The 22,203-nt window shown below is 43.6% G+C and overlaps 1 protein-coding gene across 1 annotated transcript in view; it reads right to left on the bottom strand.

The window, feature by feature from the left end:
- LOC145413633 (NCK-interacting protein with SH3 domain) overlaps positions 1-21,343 on the bottom strand; it is a 72,405-nt gene extending 51,062 nt beyond the window's left edge. The window contains exons 1-4 of the mRNA XM_080283293.1: positions 21,173-21,343; positions 18,858-19,055; positions 16,555-16,756; positions 14,982-15,084 (exon numbers count right to left, since the gene is read on the bottom strand). Of these exons, the coding sequence (XP_080139419.1) occupies positions 14,982-15,084; positions 16,555-16,756; positions 18,858-19,055; positions 21,173-21,343 (674 nt within the window). The remainder of the gene's footprint in view (positions 1-14,981; positions 15,085-16,554; positions 16,757-18,857; positions 19,056-21,172) is intronic.
- Positions 21,344-22,203: the final 860 nt, after the last annotated feature.

The following is a 22,203-nucleotide window of genomic DNA, read 5'->3' as shown; positions in this document are numbered from 1 at the left end:
TGACTATGGCATCAGTGGTCCCCCTACCTGGCATAAACCCAAACTGCATCTCATCAATATTCACTCTTTCTCTAATCATACCTTCTAAAACTCTCTCCATTACCTTCATTATCTGATCTGAAAGCTTTATACCTCTATAATTTCCTCTTTCCAGGGCATCACCCTTCCCTTTATACACATTTACAATTACACTCTTCAGCCAATCATCTGGGGCAACACACTCATGAATAATCATATTTATCAGGTCAGTGACTAACCTCACCCCTATATCTCCTCAGGCCTTCAACATTTCGGCAGTCAACCCAGACACACCTGCTGCCTTCCCCACCTTCATCCTACCTATTGCCTCACTCACAGTAGCAGTGTCAATCAAAGGCCAAGGGCCAAACACTGGATCTACTGGCTCCAAACCTTCCCTGTCCCAGTCAAACTCCTCATTCAACAACCGGCTATAATGCTCTCTCCATGGATCTTTAATATCCTCACTGTTCACCATTACCCTTCCTTCATCATTCTTCACACACTGCTCACCTACAGTATAATATCCCGATTATCCCTCTTCATCTGATTTGCCACCTTAAATATCATATTTTTCCTTTCTCCATGATTTATGTTATCAAGTAAAAGTCTCTGTGACTCAGACCTCGCCCTGTATACCTCTCTTCTAGCCCTGCGCTTGGCAGCCAAGTATTCCTCCTTGCTACCACCCTTCTTTCATTCTCGGAAAAGCTTTCTTTTCTCTTTAACTGCAGCTTCTACACCTTCATCCCACCACCAAGTTACTTTATGTCTTGGTGGTCCTCTTGTCCAACTGCATGTTACATCAGTAACTCTCAAGAGATTGTTCTTGAGGGCTCTGTACTGTTCGTTAACGCCTCTGTCTACAGCTCCCTATTCAGCCACCACTCTCCTCATCTCGCTATAGAAGGCATCCCTTACTACTTGGTTTTTCAGCTTCCATACTTTTCTCCTAGGTACATAAGTCCTCCTTTTCATCACTCGTTCTTTAAGCACCATATCACAAATCAATAGTTTGGCTGCTGCACACACTTGTCACTTCCTATAACTTTAACATCCCTCACTAACCTCCTATCAGCCCTCCTAACCAGAAAATAATCTATCTGACTGCTATTTCCCCCAGACTCATACATAATTAACCTACTCTGTCTTTTCCTAAAATATGTGTTGCACACAATCATGTCTGTTGCCTCCCCAAATTCGAGTATCCTTTCCCCTTCCGCATTCCTTATACCATACGCACATCCCCCATGTACTCCTTCATAACCTTGTGCTGCTTCACCTATATGATCATTTAAGTCCCCTCCCAAACCCACTATCTCATCATCCTGCATACCACCTACTACATGTATTAAATTATCCCAAAATCTATCTCTCTCTGCTTCATCCAATCCTGCCTGTGGAGCATATGCCGATATAACTGCAGCTATCTTTCTACCAAATAGAGTTCTGACTACCAATACCCTATCGCTTACTCTTATAACATTCATAACATATTCCACCCATTTCTCCGCAACCATCACACCAACACCCCCATGTCCGTCTGTCTCCCCCTGCCAAAACAACTTACAGGAACAGTCCCTCCCAACAATCTTTCTGGCTGATCCACCCTTGTACTGGACTTCCTGCAAACACGACACATCAACCCACCTCCTACTGAACGCCTCAACGACTTCCCCCACTCTTCCCCTCAAACTTGCTACATTCCATGAACCCACCCTCATCCCCCTGGGTGATTTACTGTCCTCAGGCTTGCTTTGAAACTTATTCTTGTGTTCTGTCATAGTCAGGATTAATAAAGGGGGGACAGACATACCACAGGCCCCACTCACTCCACAGTCCCAGGTCCAGGCAATGGATTTGGGACCCCTAGCCCACCAGCTTACCAGTGGCTGTGGTAGTGGCCTCGGGGCACCCTGCCAGGACAGCTGCAGGGACACCCTCCAAGCGCGCCTTGGCACTGCAACTATCCTGCCATTATACACCCACTGATAGGACAGCCTCCTGGGGCACTACTCCCAGGGTTGGACCCAACTCTATTGGGCGGAAGCGGCAGCCTGGGAACCGCAATGCCCTGTACCCTCTAGCACAGGCCCGAGCCCCATCTCGCCCTGGACCCATAATCTATGCCGATGGAACCCCCGTCACGTCTCCCCCCAGAAGTCCGCCACTAGGTAGCAGGGGCAAAGTTTTCTGGCCGCATGCCCTTGCTGGCGCCAACCCCTGTAACGTAGTGGGATACGTCGTGTGAAATGTAAGGTGCATGTGGTGTAGTGCATAAGATAGTTAGAGGAAATGTTTGGGAGAGTATGCTGGTCTACTCTCCATGTTACTGTCACACTTAAAAGGTCAGCAAAGGGGGATGGTTAGATAGCTAGTGAAACAGGAGCTCCAGCTCTCCCTATCACCAGCGTTCCCATTCCCCTCGGGAATACTACCCTGTTCAGCCTGTGCTACAGCCTCCTCCTCACACAACATAATATCCAACATCTGGAAGCATGGCATTATCATCACTATCCCTAAACCCAACAAAGATCCCACGTTACCCTCCTCACACCGCCCCATCACACTCCTCTGCACCCCCTCTAAAGTCACTGAATGACTGGTACTACAACTAGTCACACCTCACATTCCCCTAGCCCAATCACAACATGGTTTTAGGCCACTACACTCCACAAACACCCTTCTTACAGACCTTACACAGAGAGTTTTCAATGACATGAATTCAGCTAGGCCACCACACAGAACACTCCTAATCACACTAGACATTAGCAAAGCTTTTGATGCCATCCCCCACCACAACCTCACAAACAAAATACTCAACACAAACATGCACAATAATACAAAAAGATGGCTGGCAAACTACTTAGCAGGGAGATGTGCACACATAACATTTGCCGGTCAGTCTTCTAACATCAGAAACTTCACAAACGGCATCCCCCAAGGATCTGTTTTGTCCCCTACACTCTTTAACCTACACATGCACGACATGCCTACACCTCACACACCACAGATACACATAGCTTCCTATGCAGATGATATAACACTTACATGTACGCACCAAAACGCAAACACAGTTGCACACATCATTCAACCTTACCTCAACACATTACACAAGTGGTTCACCACAAACAGGCTCAAAATAGCCCTAGCCAAATCTACAGTGACCCTTCTCACAAACTGGACAGCAGAACACAATCACACCCCACACCTCACCATAAACAACACTCCCCTACCAAACACACACACACACACACACCCAAAATCCTTGGTGTAACATACAATACATCAATGCCATTTAAACAACACATCACAAACATTAAAAATAAAATAACACCAAGACTCAATGCTTTGAGGTCACTTGCCCATACAACATTCAGACACAACAAAGAAACCATCACCACAGTATACAAACAATACATAAGTTCAGTGATGAATTATGCAAGCCCTGCCTGGGCTTCTAATCTCACCAAAACACACTACAACACTCTACAGACCATACAGAACAAGGCTCTAAAAATAATAACAGGCTGCACAGCTACTACACCCACAGACCACCTACATCAAGAAACCAAAGTCCTCAAAGTCAAGGATCACCTAGACATGAGAGGCACTCAGTTTCTTGCTGCAGCCTCCACAAACCCGCAACATCCACTATATTACATGGCAGCACATCCACCCACACCAAGGAACATCAAAACAACACCCAGCACATGATACCATACACAAATACTGTCATCTCTCCCCCCTCGCCCACCTCAGACCAGCTTCCAGAAGCATATCCACACTCAGATCACTTGCTGCTCCATTCAGTCACTTAAAGACACATAGCTGCTTGCACGGCCTCCTGATATCCACCCTTCTGAATCCTATCTCCCTCGTGTGGACAAGGTCCACCTGGCCAGGCTGAGATCTGGGCACCATCCAGCCCTCTTAAGCTACCAGGAGAGGCTGGATGACTCCATCACTGATGCCTGTCCAGGATGCAACACAGCACCCCATACTATTAAGCACATTATGGAAGACTGCATTGCACACAATCACCTACGCCAACGACACAACATACACTCTTTGAGAGCTCTGTGGGAAAGCCCAGTCTCGGCCATGGCCTTCCTAAGGGACTTGGGGCTGTTCGGCCAGAATGCCTAGGGAACAACTACTACTACTACTATGAGGGGCTCAAGACTGACCCCTGATGCACGCTAACATTCACAGAAAACTTGTCTCTCAAATCTCCATTCAAGCTCAGCTGAGTGCAAGTACCCACATACGGTACAAAGTCATAACCACTCTAACCAACCACTCTTCAATCTCAAACTTTCTCACTGCCCACTTTACCACATCTCTAAAGACCCTGTCAAGGGCCTTCTCCAAATCAACAAAAGCAAAGTACTGCTGCATTTTATTTCCTATATATTTTTCTTCAAGCTGTCAGACAATGAATATGGTATCAGTGGTCTCTTTGCCTTGCATAAACCCAAACTGCATCTCATCAGTATTCACTCTTTCCTTTATCACACCTTCTACAAGTCTCCATAACCTATATTATCTGGTCCAAAAGTTTTATGCCTCTGTAATTTCCTCTTTCCACAGCACCCTGGAAAGAGGAAATTACATTTACAGTCACACGCTTCAGCCAGTCATCTGGGACATCACACTCACATATAACTGAATTTATCAAATCACTAACTAAACCCACTCCTGTATCTTCTGAGGCCTTCAACATTTCAGCAGCAACCTAGATACACCTGCTACCTTCCCAAGCTGCATCATCCAAGGGCTAAGGGCCAAATGCTGAATCCACTGACTCCACATCTTTCCTGTTCCAGACAAAACTCCTCACTGAGCAGCCAGTTATAATGCTCTCTCCAGGCAACTTTAATACCCTCACTGTCCACCACTATCTTTCCTTCATCATTCTTCACACATTGCTCACTTATGATATTCCTGTTTTCCTCTCTTCATCTGATTTGCCACCTTAAATACCACGGTCTTCCTTTCAGCACTATTTAGGTTATCCAGTAAAAGCCTCAGAGACTCGAATTTTGCCCTGGATACCAACTCTTTTCTAGCCCTACTCCTGGAAGCCAAGTATTCCTTTCTGTTACCACCCTTTTCCTTTCCCAGAAAAATCTTTTCCCCTTAACTGCAACTGCTACACTATCATCCCACCACCATGTAACCTTATGTCTTGGATGACCCTTTGTCCATCCACACACTGAATCAGTAACTCTCAAGAGATTGTTCTTGAGAGCTCTGTACTGCTGATTAACATTTTTATCAACAGCTCCTTGTTCAGTCACCACTCTACTCATCTTGCTTCAGAAGGCATCCCTTACTGCTTGGTTTCTCATCTTCCATATTTTCCTTATGGCTACATAGATCCTCTTCTTCATCAACTACTCCTTTAGCACCATGCACATATCAGTAATTTTTGTTGCTGCACACACTCATTGCTCCCTATAACTTTAACATCCTTCACTAACCTCCTACCACCCCTCCGGACCAGGGAATACTCAGTGAGATATTATTAGCCTCAGAGTCTCTTCAGTGTGTAGAAGAGATTTGTTATTTTGGAGACATGGAATGTGCCGGAGGTGGGTCTGAAGCCAGCTCTGTGGCTAGACTGAGGAGTGGTTGGAAGAAGTTCAGGGAGCTGTTGCCTCTCCTGACACTGAGAATGCTCTCCCTCCGTGCGAAGGGATCTTTGTATGAAGCATGTGTTAGGAATGTAATGCTGTATGGTAGTGAGATTTGGGTAGTAAAGGAAGAGGATACTCGCAGGCTCAAACGAACAGAAATGACAATGATTAGGTGGATGCGCAGTGCGTCCCTGAGTGTGAGGACTGAGGGGGCTAGGTTTGCAATGAAAGAGTTGAGGGATAGGATGGGACTGAAGTGTATTGGTGCTGTGGTAAGGAGAGGTACATTGAGATGGTTTGGGCATGTGGACAGGATGGGGGATAATAACTGGGTGCAGAAAGTGAGAAGTGTTAATGTTAGGGGTAGGGCTGTGAGAGGTAGACCTAAAAAGACCTGGGACAAGGTCATTGTGTGTGACCTCATGGATAAGGGACTGACTAGGGAAGCTGCCAGAGATCGAGCAGCACAGACAGCCACCATTAAGTGGCCAAAACCAACGCATGCAAGCATGCTGGAGCCTTAAAAAATGAAAGAATGAACAAGACTCGTATTTAATCAGCCTACTCTCTCTTTTCGTACAATGTGAGTTGCAAACAATCATGTTCGTTGCCTCCCCAAATTCAAGTATCTTTTCTCCTTCTGCATTCCTTGTACCATATGCACATCCCCCATGTACCCTTTCTTATCCTTGAGCTGCTTTACCTACATGACCATTTAAATCCCCACCCAAAATTACAATCTCATCATCCCCCAAACCACCAACCACATGTATCGTCTTCCCAGAATCTACTTTTCTCTTCATCATCCAAGCCAACCTGTGAAGCATATGCCATTATAACTGAAAGAATGAGTTTACCAAATAATACAGTATTTTCATCGTTATAATCCTTTCATCTACTCATTCCAATCATGACATATTCCACCCACTTCTCCTCAACCAGTACACCCACACCACCATGTGTCAATACTTCCCTGCCAAAACAACTTATACCTACAGTCCTTCCTAGCAATCATCCTGGTTGACCCTCCCCTGAAACTGACTGCCTGTAGACAACAGACATCCATCTGCCTCCAACTCAGAGTCTCTACCACTTCCCCTGCTCTACCCTTCAAACTATCCACATTCTACTATGCCACTCTGAACCCCTCAGATGACTTGTTTTCCACAGGCTTGCTTTTGATGCTTTTGTTTTTAATTTTTGTCATAAGTAGGCTAAATAAAGGAGGAGATGGACCACAGGCCCTGCCTACCCACACAGTCCCAAGTCTAGGCATGGGGCCAGGGACCCATAGCCCACCAGCCATGGCCATTGACTGTGGCAGTGGCCTCGAAGCACCCAGCCAGAACAGCTACAGGAATTTGCTCCAAGTGTGCCTTGGTACTGTCACTGCCTTGCCATTTCACACCCATAAATAAGGCAGCCTCCTTGGGTGCTACTCCAAGGTTTGGGCCCCTTTCTGTTGGGAGGAAGTGGCAGCCTGGAAACTGCGATGCCCTGTTCCCTCTTGCACAGATCCAAGCCGCATCCCATCCCAGTCCCAAAAAATGCACTGGCGGAGCCTGCACCACATCTCCCAGCAGGTCCACCACTAAGTGGTAAGGGCAAAGTTTTCTGGCCACATGACCTTGCTGGTGCCAACCTCTGTGACATAGTGGGGTACGTTGTTTGGTTTTTTTATTCAATACTCTCATAATTACTTGACTACAGTCTAACAATATTAATGTCAATGACTGTACAAGAATCAAAAGACAAAGTCCCATTTTCCTTTCCCTTCTCCTATGTGACAGATGCTATAATGTTGCTTGAACTGAAAGTATTGGGACTGCTGTAGCACTAAGCCTCAATAAGGAGAAATGGTTCAGTCTTCTCATTCCATTATTTGCTTTTTAAGACACGCAAGTAATACTATAAGTCAATGATATTCTTTCAATTCTGTTCCAACAAGCAGTAACACTAAATATCTACAGGTTCAAAACAATACAATGAAATGCAATATACTTGATTCTTTTAACACAGCTCTTGGTAAACAGATGAACTTCATGCTCCTGTCACTCAAACACCCATGGCTGGAATATTAATGAGACAAAAACATTTCTCACTGAATTTTTAATTCCTTGATAATTATGGGAGAGAAAACCAAAAACTGAAAATACAGGTCACAAGAGGCTGCACGGGAGTCCGTTAATACATGATTTTACTCGGTTTACGAGGGGGTTTTCATACTGTAAAGGCTGGATATCACCTTTATTTGCTTCTCTAATACCAGTGATCTCTCCTAAGCTGAATAAACCTTTATTGCAGCAGTAAGACTGAAACAGGAAAGACTATCTATCTATCTATCTATAGCCCGACGCCCTAATCCCACAAAAGGTGGCCGCAGACAAAAAGCCTCCCAGTCGCTCTGTCACCCACCATTTGACCACCCTCCCCCCAACTCACCCCCCCCTCCCTCATGTACCTCTCAACTCCATCCCTCCACCTCATCCTCGGTCTATCCCTCCCTCCACCTCACCTACATACACCCTCTTAGTCAGTCTTTCATTCTCCATTCTCCCCACATGTCCAAACCACCTCAGTGTATTTCTCCTAATCTTCTCAACCACATCCACATCCACCCCACGACGTTCCTTCACTTCTTCATTCGTCAATCTGTCCCTCCACGTCACTCCACATGCTCCTCTCAAGTAACTCATTTCCACTGCTCTCACTTTTGACTTGTTCCCCTCTTGCAAGGTCCACGCCTCGCTTCCATACGTCAGGGTAGGGATCGCAATACTGTCATGCAGTGACTTCTTAACTTCCATACTCACCTCCCTATTTCTCATCACTGCTTTCAGTGTACCAACAACCTTCCTTCCCTGCTGTACCCTCTCACGCACTTCATTCCCCAAAGTTCCATCCTTACGCATCACACTACCCAAGTACTTGAATGCACTCACATTCTCTATATCCTCACCATCCAACCTCACTGCACACTCTGTGACTTCATTCCTCTCAAACACCATAACTTTACTTTTGTTTACATTAACTTTCAGATTCCTCCTCCTACTCACTGTCCCAAATTCATTCACCAAACCTTGCAACTCCCATTCATCTTCACTCAACAGTACTGTATCATCAGCAAACAGCAACACCGGAATCTTCCAAATCTCACCCTCAAGACACACACGATTAATATACAGGTGTGAGGTACAGATGTAGCAAAAGTTCGAAAAGTCAACAGTGAGTGAAATGAAAATGGGACTTCACCCTTCAACCTGACAACATCCTTGCATTTTATTCTTGTCACCCCTGATGATCATAACACTAGTAGTTAAACTGTTAATGAAAGCTTTATCTAACTCTCCATTTCTAAAAGTTTCTACAAAGCTGTCACGAGGCAGTAAGAATAAAATGAAAAATATGCCAAAAACTGAAGACAGTGTTGTTGCTGATGTGGTCTCAGGCTCAGCTGAACATGAACCTGGTAGAATACAGGCTGACGTTGCTTTTCTGCATGTCACCATCCACCTTTCAAGGGATACAGAGTGAACTGAGGGACACCTGTTTAACTGGGCAGTGGAACTACCTGGTTATATCACTACCACTGAATGCAGTCATCCCTCTTGAGGTTGAAGAATATATGTGGGTTGGGTAAGATGGACAGGATAAGGAATAAAGAAACTGTGAAAGATGAGAATTAAAGAGGTGCAGTATACTAACCACAAGGCAGAAGCAAATATGTTTATGGATCATGATGGAGAAAAAATTGATATACCACTAGTTAGGGTGGTAAAATAAGTAAATTTTGGTGAGCCTGTGGGTGGAAGGAGGCATGGAGGAATAAAAGACTGGTCTGGCTTTGGAATGAATTCATGGAAAATTTGGTTTTGGAATGAATTCATGGAAAAAAGATATGGAAATTGAACAAGCAAACAACTGACACAGGACAGGAATGAGCAGATGAATAATGCATTGAGATACACATGAAAAAAAGATGCTGCAAGAGATCCTTAACTCCTTCAGAATGAGAATGTACTGTTTATTTTTATTCATACTACCTCCAGACAACTGTATTTTGCTTAGAAAAGAGTTCTTGTGCTGAAAGCATTACTGGAAGACTGTATCTAACCCCTCCAGTTGTAAAAGTATCTCCTAAGTTACATAAAATTGTCTAAAGGTAGCAAGAATAAAATAAACAGATCACCAGACTGAAGGACAAAGCATGTAAAAGTACTGCAGTATAGATGACCTACTACTGACAGGTGAGGCTGAGAATTTAAAAAGCTTGAATGAGTTAATCAATGTATGGCTTATTTACTGCAAACTTCTTTCCCATCCCCAGAAAGGAGATTGGTGGACTGTAGGAAAAGGGCAACTTCTGCATGCAGTCCACCAGTTTCACATTCAGATGAGTCTAGAGCAACAACAACAACAACAGGTAGCTCTATTGATAGTCTCCTGTAATTGCATTTTCCTTCTGTTTCTGATGGGAACAAACGGTTAAGATGGATATGCAGCTGATGGAATATTCTGCCCTCTTAAGCCTTTCAACCAGAAAATGCATTTCTAATCAGGCTTCCACTAGCTTACAAGAAACTTTTTAAAATCAAGAGGTTAGAAATAGCACTGATTAACCCCTCTAGTACCGGAGGTTCTCCCTGAGTTGATTAAAATTATCTGGAGGAAGAAAGAACAAATTATACCATGTTAAGCACACAGAAAGAGTGCACATCTTCACCAATGTTTATCCCAGACAACTCAGATCACCACCAAAATTTAATCAAATCTTCCTTGGCCCATGACCCACATATCCACAAAATTCCACTTAAATCTATCAATAACTTTCTGAGACATCTTGTGGACAAACAAACTAAGAGACAGACAGGTAAATACACAATCTCTTCCAACTTCACTTGTGGAGGTAATAATACATGATCATAGTAATATGTGGTACATAGGGGCACCCATCATCCACCCACTTACTGTGGTGGTACTCTGTTTTTAGGACAGCTCTACACTAAGTGGCAAACCAAATGATTTCCTGTAAATCAGGAAATCATTGACTACTCAGGATGGTAACCTTATAACTAACCAACACGTGTTCCTTATGTGACAACAAGTGGGTTGGCGGAGGGTTAGTGACCCTCTCTGGAAAACAACTAAAAATTCAAACAAGAAGCCTCAGACCAGGACTGACCAAAAGGTGACGACTAAGGACCAAACAAAGGACATAGTACAACTTTCGACACGGAATGTCCATCCATCCATCATCCAATCCTAGGTTGCCCCATGAGGTGCGTAGGAGCCCGGGGCTAGGCAAGTTGATCCTGACATTTAAGATGAAAGTGATCAGCCTCACTCATCCCTAAGTGGCAATACGTGAGCAATAAACCCCAACCATCACTTGGAGATAAACCTTCACCGGCTCAATCCAATTGGAGTGCCATAATTACCCACTAAACCATCAGGTGCCAAAATTTGGTTATATGGTTACCACCCAGCATAGTAAATGGTTTCCTGGTGTACAGAAAACAATTTGGCTTGTCACTCAGTGTACAGTCACCCACAGGCAGAAGCAAGAGAAAAGAATGAAGGAAAGAAAGACAGAGGAGGATGAAAGAAAAGAAGAACAGAGGAAGGGAAAGGGCAGACACCCGTAAGCACCACTACATCGAGTGAGTGAAGGGGTCAAATGATGCGGTGAAAGAGAGATTGTCCAGGTGCTTGTGACTGCAAAAGTGGATGTATGTGGATTAACTGAAACTAAATGGAGAGGTGAGAGTGTGAGAAAATGGGAGTATGGATGGAGTATATGTGTGGAAGTGGGTGAGAATGAGAGGGCAAAAGAAGGAGTGTGTATTGTTGTGTGCAAGAGATGGAAGGAGAATGTAAAAGAGTAGGGATCGGTTGGCTCAAGAATTGTGTGGATAAGATCGAAAGTTGGACTGCAAATGTGGGCAACTGTGTGTGTGTGTGTGTGTATGCACCAATGCAAGATTGTAGAAGCAGAGTGAATGAAGAGCTCTGGACAAATGTGGAAGTGTGCATGGAAAAGTTTGAAAGGAATGAGAGAGTGATTTTGATTAGAGATATGAATGGAAAAGTAGAGAATGTGAAGGTGGATGGAGTAGTTGGTGAGAGGGGTGTGACTGCAGAAGTGAATGAGAATGACAGTGTTCTAGTAGACATTTGTGCTGGGAGCGAGTTGGTGATAGCCAATACCTTATTCAGCCGCAAAATGATCCACAGGTATATGTGGTGAGTGACGTGAAGGGTGGGTGGTGAACTGAATGAACGGAAGGCAATGACAGTTTTGATTGACAATGTGTGTGTGGATGACAGAATGAGAAGGTGTGTGAAGGATGCAAGAGCATGCAGAGGTTGGAGGAGTGGACTTTCTGACCACCACTTGGTGGTGGTGAAAGTCAAGGTTGAAATGAAATGGAGGAATAGAAGAAGGGAAGGAAAGGAGGAAGCAGTTCATGCAAGGAGGGTTGAAAGGTTACAAGAGGATGGAAAAAAGGCAGAATATAAGAAAGAAGTGGAGGAGTGATTGGGTAAATATGATTTGAAGTGGATGGCAGACATAAAAGGTGTGTGCAAGATATTCACAGAAATAATCTGTGCAACATGTGAGGTGATGTGTGGGGCAAAGAGAAGAAAAAATGGGGTGCAAAGACCAGCATGGTGGAATGAAGAGGTGAGACAGGCTGTGGCACAAAAGAAGAAAGCTTATAGTGAGTGGATGAGAAACAGAGGTGTGGAAGAAGTTGAGAGATGGAAGACAGAGTTATATATATAGAGGATGAGAGAGGTGAAAAGATTAGTAAGAGAGAGTAAGAAGAGAATGGATGAGGAATTTGGATGGAATTTGAATGTAAAGTGGAAAGAATGTAAGAAAATGTTCTGGAAAGAGGTAAAGAGAGTTAGACAGGGTGTTAAAGTAGTTAGTTGGGGAGTGACAGAAAAAAATAATAGATTACTAGTGGAGAAGGGAGAAAAGTGAGCAGATGGAGAGAACACTTTAAGGAATTGCTGAACACAGAGAATGAAAGAAATGTGAGTGTAAGGGGCTCAGGAATGACTGGGAGAAGGAGAGATGAGTGAAGAGAGGAAGAAATCAGTAGGATGGAAGTTGTGGAAGCAATGAAGAAAGTCAAAATAGGGGAAAGCCCCAGGAATTGATGGAGTGTGTGGTGAAATGCTGAAGCATGGGGGAGAGATAGTTGCAGAATGAATGTGGAAGATGTGCACATTGGCCTACAAGGAAGGTAAAGTCCTGGAGGATTGGAAATCAGGTATAATTATTCCCTGTACATAGGAAAAGGGGAAAAAGAAGTTTGTAGTAACCATAAGGGCATTTGTCTTCTTAGTGAAACAGGAAAAGTATATATATGGTACAATACTTACTGACAGAGTTAGGGAAATACCAAAGGAATTAGTTGGAGAAGAACAGCGAAGTTTAGGAAGGAAAGAGGTTGTGTAGCTCAGAATTCATTCTTAGGTCTTTAGAGGAAGTGTTTCTATAGAAGGGAAAGAAGTCGTATGTGGCCTTTATGGATCTGAAGAAAGCATATGACAGGGTGGATAGACAAGGATTGTGGAAAGCATTAAGAATATATGGTGTAAACGGGAAGTTGTTGAATGTTGTGAAAAGTATGTATAAGGGTGCTAAGACTGCAGTGCTTGAGGACAGTGAACTGAGTGAATTTTTCTATTTGAAGGTTGGATTGAAACAGGGATGTGTCATGTCTCCATTGGTGTTCAATCTGTAAATGAAGGTTGGATTGAAACAGGGATGTGTCATGTCTCCATTGGTGTTCAGTCTGTAAATGGATAGGGTTATAAAAGAGTACAAGGTAGGGCAGTGGATGTTGGAGAGGCCCTAATGAGAGGGGTCAGTGTGTGGAAACTCCCTGTACTATTGTTTGCAGATGATACTGTGTTGTTAAGCGAAGAAGAAGGGGAGCTGCAAGGCTTGGTTAATGGGTTTGGGAAAGTGTGTAAGAAACGGAATCTAAAGGTGAATGTAAGGAAGAGTAAAGTTACAGTCCTTGAGAGAAATTAAGTCAATGAATGTACAGTTCACTCTCATCTTAAATGTCAGGACCAACTGCCTAGCCCTGGACTCCTACGCTCCTCACGAGGCAATGTAGGATTGGATGATGGATGGATGGATGGATCAATGTACAGTGAGACTGGATGAGGAGAAAATGGAAAATGTGAGTGTGTTCAAGTACTTGGGTAGTGTGATGAGTATGGATGGAAGTTTAGAGGGTGAAGTGCTTGAAAGGGCACGAAAAGGAAGAAAGGTTGCTGGTTCTTTGAAAGCAGTGAAAAGAAGCAGGGAAGTGAGCATGGAAGAGAAAAAGTTACTGCATGACAGTATTGTGATACCAACTCTAACATATGGAAGTGAGGCTTGGACCTAGTTGGAGGGACACAAGTCAAGAGTGAGAGCAGTGGAGATGAGTTATTTGAGGGGAGCATGAAAAGTCACATGGAGAGACAGACTGACAAATGAGGAAGTGATGGAGCTTTGTGGTGTGGATGTGGATGTGATAGGAAGCGTTAGGAGAAACACACTGAGGTGGTTTGGCCATGTGGAGAGGATGAAGAGTGAGAGACAGATGAGGTGAGTGTATGTGAGTGAAGGTGGGGTGGGGAGAGGGAAGGGGAGGCCAAGGATGAGATGGAGAAATGTAGTGGAGAGGTATACGAGAGGGGGGGGGGTGGCCGGGTGAAGGGCAATGAAATGGCAGGGGACAGGGCGACATGGAAACAATTTGTTTGTGGCCACCCCTTACGGGATTAAGGTGTCTGGCAATAGACAGCTCCATAGATAGACACTGTGAAGTGGTTAAGGGTTAATGAAGCAGATGCTATTAAATAGCTAATTTTGCCTGTGAGTATTACTGAGAAACCCTGCCACTGCGGTATAAATATCTGAGGAGATCTACTGATCAAGTGTTCATGAAATCAAAGATGTACTGCATTTTGGAAATACTGTACATCTGTACTACAATTTGGGGATCAAATTTTTACCTCTCTAATGGGATTTCTTACTCTTCCTTGAATTCTCGTACAACTTGTAAAATATACGGTCAGACTGACAAATTTTAAAGGATGAGTATATACAGCTGAGAATCTTGTAATCATTCCTCCTCCCTCTCCATACACACACACAATTTGCCCAATTTCATTTACTGTATTACATTGTCATAAGCATCAAACTAAATACATTGCCCAATTCACCTATGCTTTGGATATACCTGTATTTGAAAAACTTAAGCACAATTAGATGGAACAGGATGTGAGTCTGTGCTTGCAGTTTACCTTATGCTAGCCTGCACCCCTGAGTCAACATCACTCCGTAGCTCCGACTCATACCCAATACTAGTGTCATGACCTTCACTGCTGCCACTGCTGTCCTCACGCACTGCAAATATTTCACAGTATATATCAAAATGTGTACATATAATACTCAAATTCTTTATATATCTAACATCTCATCACCTCCAAAGCATACAGACAGTCTGCTACTATCAGTGACTCATACACACTGTATTCTTAGATTCACTGTACTCCATAAGCTGCATGTGAAAGGTTTGCCAATGAGGTGGAGTCAGGATTCGGGGGGGTTTGAATAGTGAGTGAATGAGTGTGTGGCTTATTCTGCTGGGCAAGCTGCTGATTATCAGTAGTTTTCCCAGTAAAGTATTAAGATTTTATTCCATTCTTTGCTTTCTGAGTGCAACCTCATCCCTGCTGTGGGTGGGAAAAGGAGGTAGAATGATGATGATTCACTGTACTCAATGCCTTATTTTGATACAACAAAGCAATGATACTAAGGGCAGAAGTCAGTGCAAGTGTCAAGTTGGGAAATATGGGAATAAATACAATAAAAGAGATAAATGTGCTGATAAAAATATTGCATGAGTTCTAAACTCTGTCCCAAATGAATAATGAGCAGCATATTTTAAGTACAGCAAACTGAGACACTGAAAACACTTTTTTTTCACAAACTTTGTTAATTGGCAACTAGAATGATATCCTGGCTCAACAGTCACTAAGACATGACACTCAACTTGGTGGGGGATCCTGCCTTCTTCCCATTAAATGATAATACACACATACACACACCAAACAAGTCTACTGAATACTTAATACCTATATTGAGAATACTGATAATAAGGAACATAAGGACCTGATTTAAAGTACTATGCAGTACAGTACAGATGGTGGGCACAGCATCAAATAATAATACTCTAAGGCCACATCCAAACAAAATTCTTGCATGTGCAGGTGGGAGTTTTGCATCACTGTAACCCATACAAGTTCTAACCCACTCCTGCCTATATCCAACGGAGCCACCTGTATGGGTTGCAGTAATGCAAAACTCCTGTCTGTAACCACCCATGCCAGGAAGCAATGGATGTGGACATAGGCTTAGGGACGTAATATTACAACTAAGAACATGGTGTGGAAAAGTCCCTAGTACATTATATGACAAAAACATCAGATGCATTTGATGATCACATAATAACTTTCTGTATCACTGATGACTACACTCTATGATGTGGGATGCAGGCTGATTTTATCTAACAGCAGGTATTTCATAAATGACTGTCAAAAATCAGGATCTTAACTCTCACCTTGGTGCACTCCATTTTAAACTGATGATATATCTTCAAGTTAAATTTTGCATATTCTAGATGATTTGATTCAACTTAAGAAAGTTCTCTTGAACTAAAGGGGACAAGGAAATCTGTATATAACACCTGAAGTTTAAAAAGTGCCTCCTTAAGGTGAATGAACTCATCTGGAAGCACCAACAAAGAACTAACAGTAAGTTGTTGAATGCAAAGGGTCACTAATACAGTTGCTACAGCATGAATGAGAGGTATACCCAAAGAGTCCCCACGGCCAATGAAGCTTGTGGAGGTCTCAACAATGCCACTTCCCTGATGCCCCCCACTCCCCTCCTTGCTGAGCAGAGGGGGTGGTCCTAAACTGGAAGAGGATCCACTGGGAGGAAGAGTTGGAAGGCTGGGGGATGGCAGGCTGCTCAGGCTTGAAACACTGTCAACACTCAGCTGGGATGTTGCACGCTGTAAAACAAAAACTGGATTTACATTTTACTTGCCCACCCTTATTACCTTTATTAGGTTATCTTTGTTGTGATATTTTAGTTTTTTTGTCTCTAGACAAGTTTATACAACTCTGGAGAGACTTTTCAAGTTGGATAGGTTAAATACAGCCTTCCTTTACTACCTCCCTATGACAGGTCTCCCCCAAACTAAATAAAATGACTGGAAGTAGCAAGAAAGAAGATATAAAATACATCACTAGATGGGAGAGGTTAATCTATTCCTTTATCATCCAATCCTTTATTGCCTCAACAGGTGTGTAGGGGCCAGGATGCTAAGCTACTTAGCCCACACATTCAAGGCAGGATTTACCAGCTGCATATCTCTGGGAGGCATAAGGGATTAATAAATAACTGAAATCAATAGATATTAACGCTGGTAGGTGGGGGTCCTTGCCATCCACTCACTTGATGTAGTGCTGCCCTCAGGTGTCTTCCCTTCCCTCTCCTCCATCCTTCCTTCCTTCAATCCTCTCCTGTCTTTCTTTCCTTCAACCTCTCCTCGTCCTTCTGCCTACAGGTGACTTTACACTCCCTCTTCTGTCTTTCTTTCCTTCATTCTTTTCCTCTTCCTTCTGCCTAAGGGTGACTCTACAATTGGTGACAAGCCAAATGGTTTCCAGTACACTAGGAAACCATTTACTATGCTGGGTGGTAACCACATAACCAAATTATGGCACCTGGCAGTTTAGTGGGTAATTACGGCACTCCAATCGGATTGAGCCGGTGAAGGTTTATAGCCAAGGGATGGTTGGGGTTTACTGCTCACGTAATGCCACTCAGGGATGAGTGAGGTTGGTCACTCTCATCTTAAATGTCAGGACCAACTTGCCTAGCCCCGGGCTCCTACACTCCTCATGCGGCAATGTAGGATTGGATGACAATGATGATGAATAAATACCAAATTTCAAGTTAATTCAAACAAGCTCATAAACCCCTGGATGACAATGATGATGAATAAATATTAAATTTCAAGTTAATTCAAACAAGCTCATAAACTGATGCCGGTTCATGTCTGAGGATGTGTGGTTGACAGGTGCTGGTTCATGTCTGAGGATATTTTCATATTTCGCGGGTATGTTTCAACATTTTCATATTTCGCTGTTGCCTCTCCTGACACTGAGAGGACTCTCCCTACGTGCTAAGGGGTCTTTGTATGCAGCATTTGTTAGGAGTGTAATGCTGTATGGTAGTGAAACCTGGGCAGTAAAGGAGGAGGATATTCACAGGCTCAGATATACAGAAATGACAATGATTAGGTGGATGTGCAGTGCGTCCCTGCATACAAGGCCTGGGGGGGCTGGGTTTACGATGGAAGAGTTGAGAGGTAGGATGGGACTGGAGTGTATTGGTGTTGTGATGAGGAGTGGTAGATTGAGATGGTTTGGGCATGTGGAGAGGATGGGCAATGATAATTGGGTGCAGAAGGTGAGAAGTGTTAATACTGGGGGTGGGATTGTGAGGGGTAGACCGAGAAAGACGTGGGACAAGGTCGTTAAGTGTGACCTCAGGGTTAAGGGACTGAACAGGAGGCTGCAATAGATCATGCAGCATGGACAGCCACCATTAGGTGACCAAGGCTGACGCATGCAAGCATGTTGGAGCCTTCAAAAACAAAAACGAATACAACTCACTGAGAGTAATGTAGCAGGCCCTCTCATATGCCTGAGGGTGCCTGGAGGGGCTAGCTGGGACAGAGGTTTGGGGTGGGGGAGAGGTGCCTGGAGGGGCAGAGTACATGTGTACTAACTGCAGTCAGCCACCCATGCACTAGGAAAGATATACACCAGCAGAGGTAAGGACACACTTTTTTTGTGTGTTTGTATCATTTATGATTTGATTTGTAAGAAAATAAAAAAAATGGAAAATCCAAATTACAAAGATAAGCCCAGCTGTGGGAACGGGATAGGATGCTGGAAGCCTGGCATCAGGGTGTTAATATTTCAGTGCTTATGATATTTCAATCCAAGTTCTCTACTTTTCTCACTTTAATAATTCTCAATCACTAAGGCATCAAAAGATTGGACACTGCTTTTTCTTGGGGGTGGGCAGGGGGAAGATACCTGAGGTGGAGGGGGTGCAGGTCGCTTGCTGGGGTGGGATGTGGGTGGACACTGGGCATGCCACTGTTGCCGCAGCTCCACCAACTTGTGTAAGGCATCGTGCTCCCCTCGGGTGTATGTCCCACCACGTTCACTGGCATTAAGGTGCGTTGCCTCTATACAACCATCAATGAACTCCAACATGTCTACTGCCGCTGCCTGATAGGAAACGTGCTATGAGCATTCAACCTGCTCTTTACTATTCAAAGCAACTGTGCATGAGGTGCTAAGTTCTAATAATGATGTACTGTATTTCAAATACAATATATATGGTATGTACTAAATCAAGCTCTATGATATGTAAAAATACAGACAACAATTACAATAATTAACACAAGTTGATCACTACTATTTCTTGCACTCTGACACAACTATGGTTGCACTATTTAAACCCCAAGTTGTTTTTCTGGTGTTTGTTGTAGCAGTTCTCAGGGAATATAACCTTTCCGAACTGCAGAACAGAAATCTGAGCGCTACCATGGTGTGATGAGGCAGTTCACTGCCCTAGTAGATCAAGGTGTAAGTTCGAGTTCAATGTGTGGTTGCCTAAAAGTTTTCTGATCTTTACCAGTGACACTCTCACTTATGGTATGCAGTAGATAAAACCGGTGTATGATTAAGCTTTACCACATTGAAGTAGTAATAACTCAACTGGAAAGGGGAGGGAGAAGGTTTCAAAAGGGTTGAACTGGCAAACCATCTTTAATTCAGGGGAAAACAAGTTATGTTTACATTTACATGTCAGCCTTTGAAATGCAACCACCACATATAACTAGACAGGTTACAACTATACAAACTAGACTGTATTGTACTTTACCTAAATTCTAACCTCTCTCTCTTTCTCTCTCTCTCTTTATGGTCCCTCCCTGGAAGCACCCTCAGCAAGAGGTTTACAAGAATCTTACTGCACCACCTAGGCATTTTAAATGTTGAAAGGAGGAATTATCTCTGATTCAGAAAGCCGAGGTGAGGATGCATTACTTCTTGCCACCCAGATGTTTAACACTGCCTAGCTTCTAACATTCCTCACATCCAACCAACACTCTACAGTTCATCATATTTCTTCTCTGTGTACTCTGTGCATTAAAATTTTTTGGCACTGCTCTTACCTTTCTATCTATCTATCTATCTATTGCCAGACGCCTCAATCCCGTTTGGGGTGGCCACAAACAAATCGCCTCCAAGTCGCCCTGTCCCCCGCCATTTCACTGCCCTGCTCCCAACTCACACCCCCCTCTCTCATATACCTCTCCACCCCATCCCTCCATCTCATCCTCGGCCTCCCCCTCCCTCTTCCCCCCTCCACCTCACTCACATACACTCTCTTCGTCAGTCTTTCACCCTCCATCCTCTCCACATGGCCAAACCACCTCAGAGTGTTCCTCATAACGCTTCCTATCACATCCACATCAACACCACAACGCTCCTTTATATCCTCATTCGTCAGCCTGTCTCTCCACGTGACTCCACAGGCTCCTCTTAAATAACTCATTTCCACTGCTCTCACTCTTGACTTGTGTCCTTCCAACAATGTCCAAGCTTCACTTCCATACGTTAGAGTTGGTATCACAATACTGTCATGTAGTAACTTTTTCACTTCCATGCTCACTTCCCTGTTTCTTATCACTGCTTTCAAAGAACCAGCAACCTTTCTTCCCTGCTGTACCCTTTCAAGCACTTCACCCTCCAAACCTCCATCCTTACTCATCACACTACCCACGTACTTAAACGTACTCACATTTTCCAATTCCTCACCATCCAACCTCGCTGTACATTCACTAACTTCACCTCTCTCAAAGACCATCACTTTACTCTTCCCTACATTCACCTTTAGATTCCGTTTCTTACACTCTCTCAAACTCATCCACCAAGCCTTGCATCTCCCCTTCGTCTTCACTCAACAACACAGTATCATCTGCAAACAACAGTACAGGGAGTTTCCAAACACTATCCTCTCTCACTAGGGCCACTCCAACATCCACTACCCTACCATGTATCTCTTTTATTACCCCATTCATGTGCAGATTGAACAACCATGGAGACATGACACATCCCTGTTTCAAACCAACTTTCAAAGAGAAAAATTCACTTAGTTCACAATCCACACGCACTGCAGCCTTCGCACCATCATACATACTCTTCACAGCATTCAACAACTTCCCATCTACTCCATATATTCTTAACACTTTCCACAATCCTTGTCTATCCACCATGTCATATGCTTGCAACCAATGTAAATTTTTTTTATTTGCATTCACATCAGTCAGAAGGCTTACCTCCTCTGGGCCCATATAATTCTTGGGAACATAGCCAATGGACCCCCGTTCACTGATCACATGTAGCCAGTTAGGATCTCTTGATGTGCCAATTTCCAAGAATTTCTCACCTACTTGAAATCCAAGAGTTCGGGCATGGGTTCCCTTGTATGCATACAGTGAACGCAGCATCCTGAATTACTGCAATACCTGGAAAAATATAATACTATATGCTACTACACTGCACTGTAATGTATGTGCAGGAGTCATCCCAAATTAAACGTTTGTGAGTTCTACCTCAATAGTGGCCAATTTCCAGCTATTCAACTGCTGTCATAGCACGTGTGCAGGCTGAACATCATGGAAAACCCTATGACACTTCAAATCTGCCATGTAGTGATACCGTGGCATGCAAGCTTCACCCATGCTGGTTCGTGTCATTCTCCTCTGGTCCTCCATTGAACATGGAATTTTCCTTGTGTCTTGCATCACCATGTACAATACAATATTTTGCATGATTCAGGCTCTTGTGTTACCATGGTGGGTTGTGTGTTATCCTGGGACATTACGGTGCAGGTAACTGCAGCACTATCCTGGAAGTGTGTCAATTTAACCTTGGTCAAGAAAAATAAACTGTTAAGATGCCTACATGACCATGAAAAGGTCAATATGGCCTGTGCTTTTACTGTTAATGAATCTACAGTAATGCACACACCACATAAATACTGTGATAAATAAGAATTTACATTTTCTCTTGGATTCTGGGAAAGTGTGGTGAGAAGTGTTGTAGGGTGCACTGTGTTGCTGAAAAAAAAGAAAGAAAAAAAAAAGAGATGGGTTTTTATGAAGGATGCTTGTGAATGAAGTGTGCATAACCTATCTAATGATAACACTGAATTATACAAGACCAAGATACAGTATATACACTAAAGTGTCCAGAATCATGCAGGCAGCCAATCTGAGGGATGTCTGTATTAGCAAAGGGTGATGCCGATCCTCATTCACTCACTTGATATAATGCTGCCCACCTCTTCATTCACCTTTATATTTTT

The sequence above is a fragment of the Coenobita brevimanus genome, chromosome 97 (genome assembly GCF_032717465.1).
Source record: "Coenobita brevimanus isolate Jiangsu-jjx chromosome 97, ASM3271746v2, whole genome shotgun sequence".
NCBI lineage: Eukaryota > Metazoa > Arthropoda > Malacostraca > Decapoda > Coenobitidae > Coenobita > Coenobita brevimanus.
The sequence above is the reverse complement of the archived record's forward strand: the minus strand, read 5'-3'. Positions and strand labels throughout refer to the sequence as shown.